This window comes from Gavia stellata, chromosome 15, assembly GCF_030936135.1.
Source record: "Gavia stellata isolate bGavSte3 chromosome 15, bGavSte3.hap2, whole genome shotgun sequence".
Lineage (NCBI taxonomy): Eukaryota > Metazoa > Chordata > Aves > Gaviiformes > Gaviidae > Gavia > Gavia stellata.
Window position 1 is genome coordinate 5,626,692 of NC_082608.1, and position 16,125 is coordinate 5,642,816.

Genomic DNA, 16,125 nt, shown 5'->3' on the forward strand with positions numbered 1-16,125 from the left:
TTTTTTTTTTTTACATTACTAAAACTATAACCATAGAAGAAAAAAGAAAAAATGAAGAATCACTGATATAAAAATAGATAACTTCTGAAAGAATTTCAAGTCATAAACTGCCAAAGCATTTTATGAACAATTTCATGTGTTTACATACTTGCAATTTCACCAAATCATAAACTGAGGCAAAGTAAGGTGAAGTAATGGGCACAAAACACAATCTAGACCAACAACATTGAGCAAATCTTGGAATCATATCTGCCATTCTTTTCTCAAAATTATTAGTCAAACATGCTAGATAACACGTGCAAGAGCCAACGAAGCTTCAATACGTTTGTCACAACATTTTTCTTATCATTAAGCAACATGAATGTGTTGAGCTTGGGGAAAAAATAATCCACTGCATAGAAATAGTACTTAGAGCTTAATCCCTCAGAACTATTTTCATAAGCTTACTTCACTGCAGTATAAATTGAAAGATACAGTCAGCATTTATAACAAGGTATTTGGGAGCTATAGTATAACAGTTTTATGGCTAAAGTAACAGAGCATTTTGACAGAGGGAGGATGCAGTTTTAATAAGCAGTTGGCACAGAATGGCAGTGAACAGTTAGAAATCATCAACTATGTAGAATGCCTAATTATTGTTTAAAAACACTAAAATCAAGATTTATAACTCTTATTACAATATGCACACATAAAAAGTGACCTTGAACTCGCACTTCCAAAATATTCAAGTCATTCATCTCACACAGTTACTGCAATGTTTGTTTAGTTGGGAGTAGCCTTTAATAATTAGTAAATTTCCTTAATTTTCTATGGCAACTAAATACTGCCTAAATTCAGGAAGCAGAGGGCCAAAACCTTTTAAAAAGCCAGTCTGAAGTTCTCTGTTAAAACTCGTACTGTAAATTCATATTCCCTCCCTCCACTGCTGCAGTTCTCATCCAGCTGAAGCTTTGGCTCAGGAGCAGCTCTAGGCCTTTCTATCAAGGAGCACACAAATGAGAAAACAAGAGCGAGCAAACACTCAGAAAAATCAATACTAAAGTCTTCAAGGGGCTTTCATATTTTCTGCCCTGTTCAGATAAATCGTAACTTAATTTAAGAAAAATGTTTTCTGAAAACTGCAAATAGGATGGCTTTCAAGGCATTTTTAATGCAATACATCATGGATATTATAAAAAGAGGTAACCTTTCTGGGTTAACTCTCTCTGTTATGCTGCTTTCCCATTCACTTTGGCAGCAGCACTGTTCACAATATGGCACCAATAAAATATAGAACTACAATCAGAGACAGCAATTTCAATCAAAGTTTCCTGGGGTCTCCTCATAAATCCAGCACCTTTGGAATGTGCTCGTTAAAATGACTTATTTTTTGCAGTTTGATAAATTTTTTATTGCTTAAGTACAGAGTTCAAATGTAGCTCACAGTCTCCTTTTCTCTATATTCTCAATTATTGCACCTTATAATTATCAGCAGCAATTGAAACTGATTGCTCCTACCATGTTATTTTGGTAACAAATGGAAGCAAGCTGCTACTAGCTTTTAAATCCAAGCTATTCTGAAAGTGAGAGCAAGAAAAAAAAAAAGACACCTTAATATTTGTGGTATACCTCTAGGTAGCACTGACAAACTTTTACATAAAAAGAAGTTGTTATTAAATTCCATATGTCACACCTCAAGCATGACTGAATGCTGTATATTCATTGATATAATTACAGTTCCCATTTAAGCGGAAACATTTGGATGCATCTAAACCATAGGTATGAGAATAAATCATGTGGATCTTGCACATACACAGCACCTTAAGAACATGTATTTATTTTGGAATCCACCATATAGAAATGGTCAAATGTAGCAGTATTTAATGAAAATAATAAAACTATCTGCAAATTTGAATTCTGTTCATTAAAGATGTATGGAATTTGACCTGCAAGAAACCTTTAAGCTTGCATCCCAAATGAAATGGTGCAACCAGGTAACAAGTTTACCACAACATTATAACAATACCTCATCAAACCTGTAATTAAGGTAGAACCATGAAAGAGAGAACGTAGCTGCAGAAAATTGGCCACAACATTATGCTTCTAACTAGACAGCTCAGATTTCAGAGATGTTCCAGCTCTAAGACCTGATCTTATCAGGTTTGGGTCATGGTTAGGTTCAGAACATCATGAAACTTGTTTTCCTGGATCTAGTTTGGCCATTGTTCCACAGCACGGAAAGTAAAGGTAGCTTTGCAAGGTTTCTTTGCTATTCAGCACCAAAACATTCAATAAGAGTTTGAGAGTTTTTTGACATTCTAAAACCTAAATGTTCTCTATTCAAGTCAAATTGTAATGCCAAACTATATCCTAAATATAATCTTAAATCAAACATGATTTCTTAGACGACGAAATCACTGCCAACACATTGCTAAAAACAAGCAGGTCTGTAAACATCTACTTTGTCATTAAATCCGACTGACCATTGTTACATAGATAAAGAAAAAAAATTTTTTTTTTTTACAGATTGATTGATTTTTCCAGAAGAATTTGGGCATGTGTTCAGGGATTAATGAAATATATACATTATTACTGTCTTCCATAGCAATTTATGCATGTTATATGCAAGAAGTGAAAAAAGCAAAGAATGCTTTGCTTTTCAGCAGCTGGTGGGAAAGAATGAGTATCTACCCAGAGTTATTTCTTCTACCATATTACTGAAAAGCCATAGCATAAGAGGTTATTTAAACTGTACTAACATTTTAACTTGTGCTTGCAACTGACATTACAAAACCAAAAATCGGAAGACGTGCCAACATTGTTCTTATCAATTCATATTTGGAACACTGTGTCCAAATATATCAAGAACAAAAGCACTAAAATAAGAACAAAGAATATTCTGTCATCCCTTCGTTCTTGAAGGGGAGACTTTATTTGATCAAATCAGTGACAGCATGGTTAAAGAAACAACCAACCAAAAACAAAACAAAAAAACAACCCACAACAGTTAATTCAAATGATGATTTCTTTTTACAAAACAGGGATTCAAATCTGTTACTATAAGAGTAATTGGATCACTAAAAATTTGTGATTCCCTCAGAAAATAATTCCAACTGGCCAGAACCTACAAGTTACAGATGTGACCATTTCACTCACATATTCATTTCTTAAGAAGTAATATATTTTTTTCTACATATCATTTCTGTTCTTTCAACAAGCAATATTTCTACTACATTATTGACATTTGAAACCATTTAATATAATTGTTCTCATCCTGTACAAACATCTACTCCATGACTTTTATCCATTAAGGAGTACATAAAGAGGATTATTGGTCAACTACAAATTTAGATTGACTTCAATTCTGAACAACTTTTGTAGTTTCAGGGTTTTTTTTTTTAAACCTAGTGAGGAAACAAACATCTGTAGTGAATTCGAATTATTTTTATTTGCAATTACTGTAGAAGTGAAACGGCAGTCATTAGGTTTAGTGCTAGGATATTGCTTCTAACATCACAGTGTGAAAAAATACAAACAGCATTTTAGAAAAGAAATAAGCATAAAAGCTCCTTCAAGACTGGTCATTACTGCAACTAACTGTAAGTTTGTTAAACCTTTCAACATTACCTTGTCAGTGAACAGAGCCAGTTGTTTAGTACTTCAAGAGATTTATACAGCAAGTAGGCCTTACAGCAAGATAACAAACAAGATACTGTAAAGAAGCTAAAGAAAACTACTTATCTAACCTCAAACATACTTTGTGGGAAAACCAGTTAAGAGAAATATGAACACTTCCAGTAACTACATTATTTTCCACGTCCTTTAAGCTGGTAACTAAAACAAGTCTCTACTTCAGAGAACAGCTTTAGAATCAACTAGAACTCTGCTAAGCAATAAAAACTTCCTACAAAGACCTCAGGGAAGAGTCTTCATTAGGAAATTTTCATGGATAAAATCCAATTTTTGAAAATGCCCTTATTCCACCAGTATTTGGATTGCAATTCACTTTTATAAATAGAGCAGGAAATAAAAATGGGTTATTAGCTCACTATATTAAAATCCTGAACAAGTTTTTACCTTAATGCTCTCATGTGATAGGGTATTTGTAAGCTAATGTGTTATTTAAAATCCTAAATTGGTCTAAATTTGGAATTCCTGTTCCGTGGTAAATTCTGAAAAGTAAATTAATTCTGAATAGTGTTAGTGACAGTGTAACTGACACACATTCTGTAATGTATTCAGTTCTGCATATGCACCATGACTACCGCTCATGCACTTTCATGCAGTATACACATTAAAATGAAATTTGCCAAATTTTTGTGAGGGTCTATTCTTATCACTTGATAACCTACTTTTAACCTAGTGTAATGCATTTTATTTTCATGTAAATAAAGGCAAATACTATTCAGGTGAGTGTTAAGCAAGACATCTATCTTTTGTTGCTGTTAGAAATGTACCTCATTTGAAGTTGCTCTGAAACAGTTTGACACTGGAAACAAGAAAATAAACAGTGATACTAATTGGACTATCAGCTTGTTCCAGTATCTTTATGTTGGCTCTCAAATTTCTTTTCTGGCATATTAAAAACCACTTCTACTCCAATTAATACTGATCAAAGTTCTAAACATCAAATCTTCATTATGGCATCAAACACTGAACAAATGAACAAGAAAATAAAGTTGTTTCAATTACAGTAATACCTGTTTTAATAATATTTAATCAAAGAAGTAGGTATCAAACAAATAATGATATAAAAATGGAAATTAAAAAGAAAACCATATAACCTGAGTTATGCATCTCTAAACAGTCTGACAAACAGCGGCAATAATGCAGTAAGATTGCTTGACTCCTAGGGCTTCTGCTGTTCAAAATCTGAAAACCCGGGCATTCTGCATTTGTGGCAGATAGATCGGTACTAACCATGAAGCTCTGGAAGCCCTAGCTTCCCCATGCTATGGGGCTGCCACAGATCCTCAGTGTTTAGAGTTCCATAGATACCAGTAACAATTTGAGGAGCAGAGAGCTGACAAAAAAATGTGCAAGACCTAGCAGAAAAGAGAATCAAGCTAGTTTTAACAAAAATCAACATGCTTAATTTATGTTTGAATTTCCCACAGAATGCGTGTTTTCTCCCAGAAAATTACTAATCCATCTAATTGACATCTTCTAAGGAAAATTGTTCCATCAAAATATTTCTGACCACCTCTACTCTCTTTATTATGTATTCTATAATGACTCTGTGATAGCCTTTATACACTACAGTGAGAATTCAATGCCAACTCAACACTAAATGAATTAATGGAGTAAGTACTAATAAAAGATACTGGCATAAAAAAGCAAAAATATTTACGGAAAATGGGAAGAGGAGTCAAGATATGATTCTACAAAGATTTAACCACAATCTTCAAAAAGATGTGAAGCTCCTTGATGCTTCACAGTTATGGAGAGCTTAGTAAGAGATACAGTAAATATTGACAGTCTTTGTGAGCTGCAGAAACCACCAACACATTGAAGTGATACGGAACTGGAAAGAATAATATTATAAGCACTGGTAAGTTTATAACCACCAGCATTAGAAAGCTATAAACAGGAAATCTGAAGAGCAAAAATACAATCTATTTATTTCTCTAAAATCACGTAGACTAATTACTCCTCTTGGATGCGCTGGGTAGAAAACTTCAACATGCACAAGTTTTTAATTACACTGCCATATTCATAAACTATAAACAGGTTCCACTTCCTTCAATTTATGAATAAGTAGGCCAACTATAAATAAAGCTTCACTTCAGGGATATACAATGACAGCCACAACCTGAATACAGACAGATGGGAGTGAACTGTCTTCACATAAAGGTATACTACAGGACATTGCCTCATGATGCTCAGAAGCCACGCTAAGCACCTTAAACTCCCTCTGAAGTCCGTGAAACCAGCTTGAGCCATGCTCAAGAGCTATCAAATGGAATTCAACCTTGTTCAGATTTAGATCTGACGTCATAAATAATTTTCTTCCCAACAATATCTCCAGCTACACTGAGGTTTTAATATGGCCATCTACTGCCAAGAAATTTTAGTTTGATCAAAAACTTTTGGAATCACAGCAAAAATAGAAAAATTTGCAGTAGTAATTTTTTAATTATTTTGTAAATGTAAATGACAGAATGATCACTTTACTCACTGGAAAGCTCCTAGGTTTTTTAAGTTTTCATGTCTACTTTTAAACACTTCAGAAAAAAATATAAACTTATACTTAAAAGTGTATTTATGAAAAATCTTGTACATGGCAAAAACTATTTTTTATATAGAGATATAAAAATAAAAGTGTATTTATGAAAAATCTTGTACATGGCAAAACTATTTTTTTATATAGAGATATAAAAATAACTTTTGGTATAAGCATATAAAACATTCCTTTCTACCCTCGTCAATCAAATCTTGCATAGAATTTGCAGTAGTTTTAAAACAGCGTAATTTTTACCTATCTAACTTGCTGAACTTGAAGAAACAAAATCAAGTGACGAGTTATGAATAAACATTGCAGCTTTCTTTTTTGTTAATTTATAGCTCTCTGAACTTCCAGGGACTCATTTTTTTCCCCCTGCACAAGCAAGTTTTATGTTAAAGTAAAAAGTTTTTAAGCATATTACAATAAATCCTCACACACACTATTATTACTACAAGTTCATGCTTGTTTCTTTAAATATTTTTTCAGTAACATTTTAAGTTAAGTTATCTACAGTACTACCAAAAAAAAAAAAAAGCCATTTACTGGACATAAAATATCAACATCTTTGGCAAATAAGACAGAAAAAAATTCATAAACAAAATGACACTTCTACTGGTCAGGGAATCTCTTCTATTCAGTTTGCTAAGCCAGCTGATGTTTTATGTCCAGGAAAATGTAAATATGATGATTTCACCTGGAAGTTAAATAACCAAGCCACCCATAGTTTCAAAACTAATAAGAAAACACACATGAAAGTATAACCTTTTATTTTTACATCATGGTCTTTAGCCAAAACGTACAGAAGTCAATGTGAATTCCTCCCATTTTTTGAAGCAAACATCAAAGGATTTTTGGAAGAACCAAAAATCAGTTGTGAATTACGAAACATAAGGGAGCATTTGCAAATTCAAATCAGGTATCTAAATTCTAATCTTATGTTTGCAAAACTGGAAGCCATTAAAAAAAATCCAAGACTTGGTTCAAAAATTGTTAGGAAAAAAATAAACAAAATGCCTGTTTTTAAATAAAGACAAAGATGGGAAAGATACTTTAAACTAAAAATGAAATCATTTAATGACTCTTCAACTACACATTTTTCCTCCTAATACTGCATTTAAATGTTTTTTAAATAACTAAGAGCCTGCAAAGCCTGTCAGACAGCAGGTCTTTTAATGGAAAGCTTCCACCCTTCCCAACTACAGAAACATTGGCAGGTCCTCCGCAAAACGTGCATTAGCACTACAGCGTGCCTAGACAAAATGTATGTACTTCCAAGTAAACACAGTAATACTTCTATGCAAAACCAACATAAAATGATCTTTTTCCCATAGAAAGAAGAGTAGTAAAAATCAGCATAAAGCAGAAGCAAGTCTGTATATGATAAATAACACAATAAACATGGTGATCTCAACTACAATGAAACATTTTACAGGATAGAAAAGATGCACATGTGTTAACCTGAAATAGGTATTTGACCGATTTTGATTTCCTGGCTCTTAGTCAGGAAGTTAATCATACCAATTTTTAAATCTACTTAGAGAATGACTGATAAGCCAGCTGCAGTAAACACAGGTATATTTTGTACAGGTTTTAGTAGAAATAAAGATAGGGCTTAAATACAAAAAGTAACACAATGTATTCAGAAGCACGTGACAAATTCAGACTAGTATGCAGGTGTGCTTATGAACGTACACACGAGGAAACATAAAAGAGCTTAAGGGATTTGAGATATTTATATCACTGGTCAACTCATACCTCCCATCACTCACCTTCACAGCTATAACTGTACACAGCAACCGTTGACCTTTCAACCAGATTCTCGTCATGGTGCCAGCTCACTGCCATGTTCCCCATTCCAAAATAAGGTTCTTGTTTCAAGTACAGCATTTGTAGTGGATCCATATAATTTAATAAAGTCAAGTTATAAGATGTTCTGTTCTTTAGACTTATGTAGTCATCCTCTGGTACACAACAACTGCTTTGATCTTTTGAAACAGACCCTTTCTCTGTAAGAGAAGTAGCAAAATTTTGCTCCCTATCTATTACAGTAGTATCTTTAATTTCTTTGGTCTCAAACAAGTTTTGTCCTTGTAATGCCTTGACTGCTTCAATATGCAAGTAGTCATTAAGTCTGATTAATGCTTTACAAGCATCATGTATTTGAGGACTGCAGTATTTTATATCATAACCTTCAGTAGGCCAAGGAACTGTAAATAATCTTGTGTTCAAGTACTTGTAAGTGCATCCTGGGTTTCCAATTAATATACGAGACACTGGGGTAACAAAATCTTTTCCTTTGATCCTTACAAGATCTTGAAAGAAACAATCGTGTTTTCGCAAGGTCAGAAAGCCTTCTTGTACCATTTGATGGAGCCCTTCAGGTACTGTATCAGATTTTCTGAAAATCAGCTTTGAATATTTGGTCTTCCACTAAAGAAGAAAAATCAAAACAAAACAAAAACAGCAAGAGAATTATTCTTTTTACAGGAACCGAAGTATTTCATATATTCAAGAACAGACAAGGCTAAGTTGACAAGTTATCAAGCATGAGTCTAGAATGTGGTGAAGAAATAGATGCCAGTATTTGTTACTTTACTTTCATATTTCAATATATTGCACAAACTGTGGATACGTACCAGTGGCCTGTAACCAGAGAGTATCACCAGGACAAATCTCTAAAAAAATAAATAAATCTGAGGATTCTGGCAGAAATCACTAGAACATAAAAGCTCCCCTGATGAATCTGTAGACCACGCTACCTTTAAATATATAAACAATGGAATATTGAGCAGTAACAAAGCGACTCATCTTTTTGCGATAGTTGCAAAGACCATTCTGTCTCATTCTGATGTACAGAATTCTAGAGGGCTACATGATAACTGAAATAGGTTTAGATAACAACAACATTTAGGGCAAAAATAACAAAATAAAAATGTAAATTTTCAAAAAAGGCCAACATTCTGCTGCACTGCACCTCTATGTTCAAAATGGTCCTTGACATAAATGGTCACTTCTATTTTCACATTCCTCAATGCATGCCAATTAGCTCTCCTATTTATACAAAAAGTTCACCTTCTAGATAAAAAAAATTTCCAAACTTATTTTCCTCCCCATCTCCCCACCACACCAGCTCTGGTATCAGCTGGAGTTCAGAATCCAGCAGTTTGTGGAGGCAACAACTCCCAGCAAGGTATGATGCTGCTAATCAGCAGTATCTTACTTTGTATGCAAAATATTGCTTCCCACTCCAGGAAGGCTTGGATAATTTTATTTTGTTAATCTGGTTTTCTAAGGAAGTGAGTATCACATAATCACACCTTTTATTGGTTGCCTGTAAATCTGCTTTAACTACTGCTGAGACTGTTCGGCAAACTGGACAAAGGCTAGAGAGTAAGTTCTTAAACAGACTAAGTTGCTATGTATTTCATTAAAATTAATAGAAAAATAAAAGAAACAGATGCAAACTAGTACCCTTAGTCAGGGAAAGGCTGGAATGTGAGCCTATCAAGTGTCAATTAGCATGTATGAAGCTCCAAATGACTCAATACACCTATTTCCTTTTATCCATAAGTTAGACACTAGCCTGGGGAAAAGGCAGATACTAATGGTGTTGTGGAAAAAAAATTAAGGTAAACTGAAATCAGAAGGCATTAGGCAATGGGGCAAGAGGACACGGATGCACAAAACTGATCTACCAAAACTTTTACTAACGTAATAGCTTATGTTCAAAGTGCTTTTAAAAAACAAGTAAAAGCCACCAGCACAAAAGCATCACACTGACCTACAATCCATCTCTGCGCTCCTTCTGGTACAACTCAAAACCACTTTACTAGTACTATCTACTTCCAAGTCAGATTTGAACCTGCCTGTCAGGAAATTAATTTTAAAATGCAGAAAAAGTGCCTTTAAAAAATATAAACCTGGCACTAAGTCAGTATGCATATTTTCTACTGCATGAACACAGACTTTTGCATCATAACACATTGTTATCCTACAACATTGAAGAGGTGGCTTTATAGGATCGTTTGTTTCTACTAAAAAGGGGAATATAAAAGGAAATCTGTCATAAAAATAATGATTGCACATAATAAATCGTAGTTTATCTATAAACCTTGCCACCATTTCTTGTGAATTTTTACAGTGAAGCTAACTCCCTTTTCTTTACACGTTCTTACGGTTTCCAAAAACTAGCTTCCTAGAGAGAGGGAAAAACCCCCATAACAGTATCTACAGATAATAATAATTGCTAACATCTGTATTTACATGCTATACTTGAAATACCAAAGCTTGCAAATAGTCCCAGATATCTATTTGAAGGTCCCTCTACAATCCCCAGCACAGAACACTGGATCCCAGCTTTCATTAAAAGAACTGAACATAAACTTGATAAATGCAATTTGCCTGAGCTTGCCAAAAGTCTGAAATGAATCCTTTAGAGGTCCTGAACTGCCCTCTTTGTTTCAACCAGTGCTTCGTACCTGTAGCCTTTGAACAGTACAGTAAAAAAATCCTTACAAAGAATAACTACTGAAATCAGTAACTGCAAATTTTAAGGATTTACAGCTATAGGCTACAGTCAGATGTGTGGGTATAGGTTGATGAATATTGTAAGTATTCGTTCACAATCATACCTAATACTGACAGAACATTATATGTAGTGATATATAAAGATTATTACTGCCTGATTTTTTTCATCATGCAAATGATATGTATAAAAGAAAGAGCACTAGCAGTTCTATAGCAGTGTTCCAGTATTTCTTTAAATAATTCTGTATATTGGACATACTCAGGTCAGATTAACCAATTACCACATTACATATGGTATTATGGCGTATTTAAAAAGTCATTATTACAACATATTTTCAAAGTATTTAATATCCTGAATTTCTGACATGAATCACACCCATGAAATTCCAAACAATTATTACAAACAGAACGAGGGAAATAACAATGTGATGTAAAGCAACTAAATGCCCAAAAACATGCACTAGAAAGGAAGCATACAGATTTTACAAAGGTAACAACATAGTATTCCCCTCCTGAACTGCAGAGGTAACGTCTTCCACATTTTTACTGCCACCCAAGTCAGAGGCATGTTACCTTTGGGTTGTGTTTTAAGATTACATGCTTAAGAACTATTTTATCGCTAAGTTTTACAAAGTATACTTAGGATTCTACCTTAAAAAAAAAAAACAAACCCCACACTGATATCTCAGAAGAAATCAGGAAGTGGAAACACATTTCCAACACATCACATGAAAACAGTTTGGTCTTCTTTAAATCTCCAACCAGTCATTGTGCTATGTCCTACATACGGAAAGCATTAAGGGATCAGAACACAGGGTGAACGCTGGGTTCACTCTGGACACCTTGTTGTTTTGGGGGGATGGGGAAGGGGAAGTAATCATGTACTCTGTGTTGTAACTCTGACAGCAAGTATTAAAGGTCAACTCACTGTTCACTCTGAAAGAAGTAGATATGTTAGTGGCAACTACAGGACAAAAGAAAAGCACATTTGATGTTCAATTCTTCCTATGAATATTACACACGTCATTTTAAATATACACATGCTTTCACTTCTAATGGTGGTACCCAACACAGAATCACCCTACAGGATGACTCAAGTGATAGAATAAAGTTAGAAATCAGCAGTAAGGACCCTTGATAAGCTGCCACTTAAATCATTAAATGATAGTTTGTACTTCAGGTATTTGTGAATTGCCTTGTTAACAGGCTGGCCCTAAACATTACATTGTTTCAGCCTGTGGTTTTGGCTCATTTCTAAAATCCCTCATCAGGCAAGACGCATTGAAAGACGTCAGTAACGTTTTGCTTGTGATGGAATTTGTTATTTTTGTTCAGACTGTACATTTCCATACCTGGCAGGATACTGTATTTTTTTTACTTGCATCCCACCTAACTTTTCCAACACATTTAAAGAATACTGCTTTAATAAGGGGTGGATCCTTAAAGGAGTAAGGCAGGTCTCTCCAGGAAAGACAGACTATCAAACTAAACTGTATGTGATGTTTTATTTTGCCAATTTTTTGTCTTCAAAATCTCACTCTTCCTCTCCATCTGTACCACATTTAAGCGTCATGTAACTTGTAATAGCTACAGCTGTGATTAAAGTAACATTTCATAACCACCATAAGAATTTAAAAGGTGCTTGTGATGCTTATGGTTATCACATACACTTAAAAATACCTAGCATGCACACAAACACTATACAAAAAGTATAATTCCTTATGATGCAAAACGAATTTATCTAAACTCTATTGAGGCTTGAACAGGACTTATTTTGCTGCTTATATTGTTTGCATCATCTTCTGTATTTATGGGTTACTGGTACTGAGCAAATGAGATGCCACTTGGGCAACCTCGGCTCCACCTTCTCTTTTCAAGTCAGCTCCACAAGACTGTGGATTTACAAAGATGGGGAAAAAAAACCATGCTGGGCATAGCAGCTCTTGGCAGCAACAGATACAAAAGAGAACAGGTGGGGATGTTACAGGACTAGGAAGGAGAAAACAGTAAGCTGCCTGAGTCTCAAAAGGGGGAAGAGCTGCCTCTTGAACGTTAGTTTAAGACTGAAAAGAATGTGCTTGGTTGGGGTTTTTTTTAAAGGAAAAAAAAAAACCATTCTGTTAAGCTCTTCTACACTTTTCCAGCTCTTCTATGTTTTTCCTTGTCCTTACCCACAGAAGTGCTTTTACGATTAACAGCAAGTTATGTTTTCATATTACTATCCTTACAGCTGTTAAAGATGCCAATCAAGAGCTTACTTCCACTATGTTCAGCACTGTAAGAATACAGAGAAAACCATGCTTTCCCTAAGCATCCTACAACCCAAATGAACGAGAAAGGTGAGAGAAGTATACAGGTTGCTCAATACCACAACTGTAATCCCATGGCGAAACTGGAATTTGACTTCTGAGTCACAGTCCAGTACCTGACCCATAAATGTATCTTTCCTTTTCTATAGTGTGATGTGTGCTAAACTTTTCTTGGCCTTGCAATCCTGCAAAAGAGAAATTCATCCTTGCAAGGAAAGAGTCAGACCTATTTTCAGGCTACCATATACATCTTTGAGCCATATGTCAATACAAGAAAGGTGACATGCCTGTAATGTAAGCACGCCTGCTGTAGCTGTTCAAACTATGAGATCCTTTCTTATGCTTTTCATCTTACCGTGTTCCCATTTGATCTGATTAAACCTACAATTCTTGCCATATGTTTTGTAGCTGACCTAGAAAGATCCAAGATAGATGCAGAATATTCTATTAATTTCATGATACTCTTCCATACGCTCACTTGGTTTACTACTCATGTGGCTACTGGGCCTGTTCTTACTTTTATTTAGTTTCACTTGAGGCATGCATTCCAGTTTCCACACTTCGTTCTGTAAGCAATGTCTTAAGGGTTACTTTTTGTTTGAAAGTAGAATTAAGCCAAAAAGTTTCAAGTTTCTATGTTAATATTTTCCCTATTTTGTCAAACCCGAGCTATTAAGAATAGTTCTTTTCACAACTCAGGAAAAAAACAGAAAAAAACCCCCCCAAAACCTTAAAAGAATGGTGACATGTCCTTTATTTTAATAAAGCATAAGAAACTGTGATTCATTGTTACGTGTGTTACCTGGTACTCAGGTACTGATACTCAGGGCAAAATTCTGAAATAAATGAAGTTCATAAACTTTTCATTCTTGAACATCCCAAATCTAGAGGTCTTATTTTGCACCACCTGGAAATACATTATCTTTATCAGCCATCGGAATACCTTTTTCATATCAGATTTCACAGTGACTCTTTGAAGAAAGATTTATTCATTGTTCAGTGCAAACAGCCATTTTAGTTTAAAACAAGTACAGTTATAAGAATTACATTACCAACTGGTGGAAATTAGCATCGGCTGGTGTCATATATGGAAGCCTATTCCCTCCAAGTTCTTCAAGAAGCTTTTTTTTCTGTTTTGGAGAGGTAAAATTGAAACAGAAAATTAGACTAAGAACCAAGACGTAAACAGCCAAGTACAATACAAGTTGTATTAAAAAGACACAAACATGTGCAATTATTTCTCTTACTACCTTTACTTCCAAAAAATTAAATAAGGAAAAATGGATGCAAAAAAACTAGTGGAGATTTTCCACTTACAAAGCAGTAATTCAGGTTAGGTAGTTTCAGAGCACGTGAGTATTTTTCCTCCTAAATTCTTTTTTACGCAATCAGTCCTTATTACACTGATGAAAATCTATCTTGGTCTAATGTTCTTCAGAACTGTGCCTACCTTGTGCCTTGATACTATTTTCTTATTTCTTTCTCATTTTATTTTCTACTTCAATTTGTGGATCCGATGGCTACAAAGCTTATATTCCATTCAATGGCTCAATAACATACTTGATCAAAACAATGAGCCTCAATGTTGGGCATACTCTAAAATATTTCCTAAAATGGGTGTACGAAGGAAAAAGAAAACATCATCTGCTGCACACCAAAGCCCCTACAACCTGACAATATTTAAAATGCCATACTCAAGATCTCCCATCCTAGCAGACAGCCACAAATCTGGTTTGATGTTGCGAGTGTGCTAAGAACGGGCTGACTGTGAAGAACAGGTTTTCTCTGTCCCCTCATTCTCTTAACAACATTTTTACTTCTGGTTTTAGACTGAGAGTATCTCCACCAATGTTTAGTCAACACAACCACTATGAAATTGCTAACATAAATGCCTGATTGTCCCCAAACGACATTTTCCAGGTTTTTATTAATAAAAATAGAACTTTTGTATGCTTTATACAATTAATTGTGCAGCTAAAGACTTGGAAAGGGCAAAAGACACTTGAAACATGCCATCAGATTTCTGGAATCAAACAATCCCAATCCATGACAAGTCCATCCACATTTATCTACCCACAGTCTAACTCAACACTAACTCAACATGATATTAGTACAGATTAACAACTGTGTAAAAACTGTTACACTGGAAGTACTGGCCTAGAAAATTAATGCAGTTTCCTTTATTTCTTCTTTTAGTTTGCAAGGATGGTTTCTTTACAAACTTTGATCATAAGCAAATATTTACTAATAAAAATGCAACTCAAAGATCATAAACCTACATCTGCTATAATGCTTGATTATTTCAGATAACTGGACTCAAATGCTCATTTTTATTGCAATATTTTCAACTACATAAACACTATCACAAGAAATAATTGAAGTTGCAGCTTGCACAATACTTTTAAGTTGTAAGAGCAAAACCAGATGGAAACGGATATAGTTTTTAAAAGAACGATAAGGCTGTAATACAAAGGAAAACACAGAATAAGTTAAAAAAGGGTATCACTAACACTTCCATAAAACCAAGTTCTATGGGAACAACTATGTATTTCATCACCTAGATGTCACTGCAAATTGATTATTCCATAGACAAGAGAATTCATTGTTAAAAAAAAAATTTTTTTTTTTCCTTATAAATTCCCCTTTTTATAATCTTTTTGGGTTGCATATACAGGTCAAAACAGATCTTCCCTATTCTAGCAATGCTACTTAAAAAGGAAAGAAAGAAATATTACATGTAGTAACTAACTCCTGGCTTGTAGCAAACACATGAACAAGGAAAGCTGAACTATGAAGAGTGTTACTGTGTATTTTATTCTGTGACAGTGACTTTCATTTATTCAAATTTAAGCATCAAGGAAGATGACAGGCTTAAAATCATGAGGCAGTGTAGAAGGTTTTAAGGTTTATAGCTAACAGATCAGTCAAACTAAAGTAAGAGCAGGTAGCTCTGACTTACTCATCTCCACACTCACAATCTACTGATCACCACCAACTCTTAACTAGACTGAGAAGAGCAGCACTGAAATTTAGGAACTAGCAATGTAATTTCTCTAGGTCTCTAGCTTTCTTTAGGGACAGGTT

The 16,125-nt window shown here is 34.5% G+C and overlaps 1 protein-coding gene across 1 annotated transcript in view; it reads right to left on the minus strand.

The window, feature by feature from the left end:
- The window catches only part of FTO (FTO alpha-ketoglutarate dependent dioxygenase), a 206,129-nt gene extending 191,964 nt beyond the window's left edge, over positions 1-14,165 (minus strand). Inside the window, exons 1-2 of the mRNA XM_059824804.1 lie at positions 14,094-14,165; positions 7,975-8,635 (exon numbers count right to left, since the gene is read on the minus strand). Coding sequence (XP_059680787.1) covers positions 7,975-8,635; positions 14,094-14,126 — 694 coding nt within the window. The 5' untranslated portion in view covers positions 14,127-14,165. The remainder of the gene's footprint in view (positions 1-7,974; positions 8,636-14,093) is intronic.
- Positions 14,166-16,125: the final 1,960 nt, after the last annotated feature.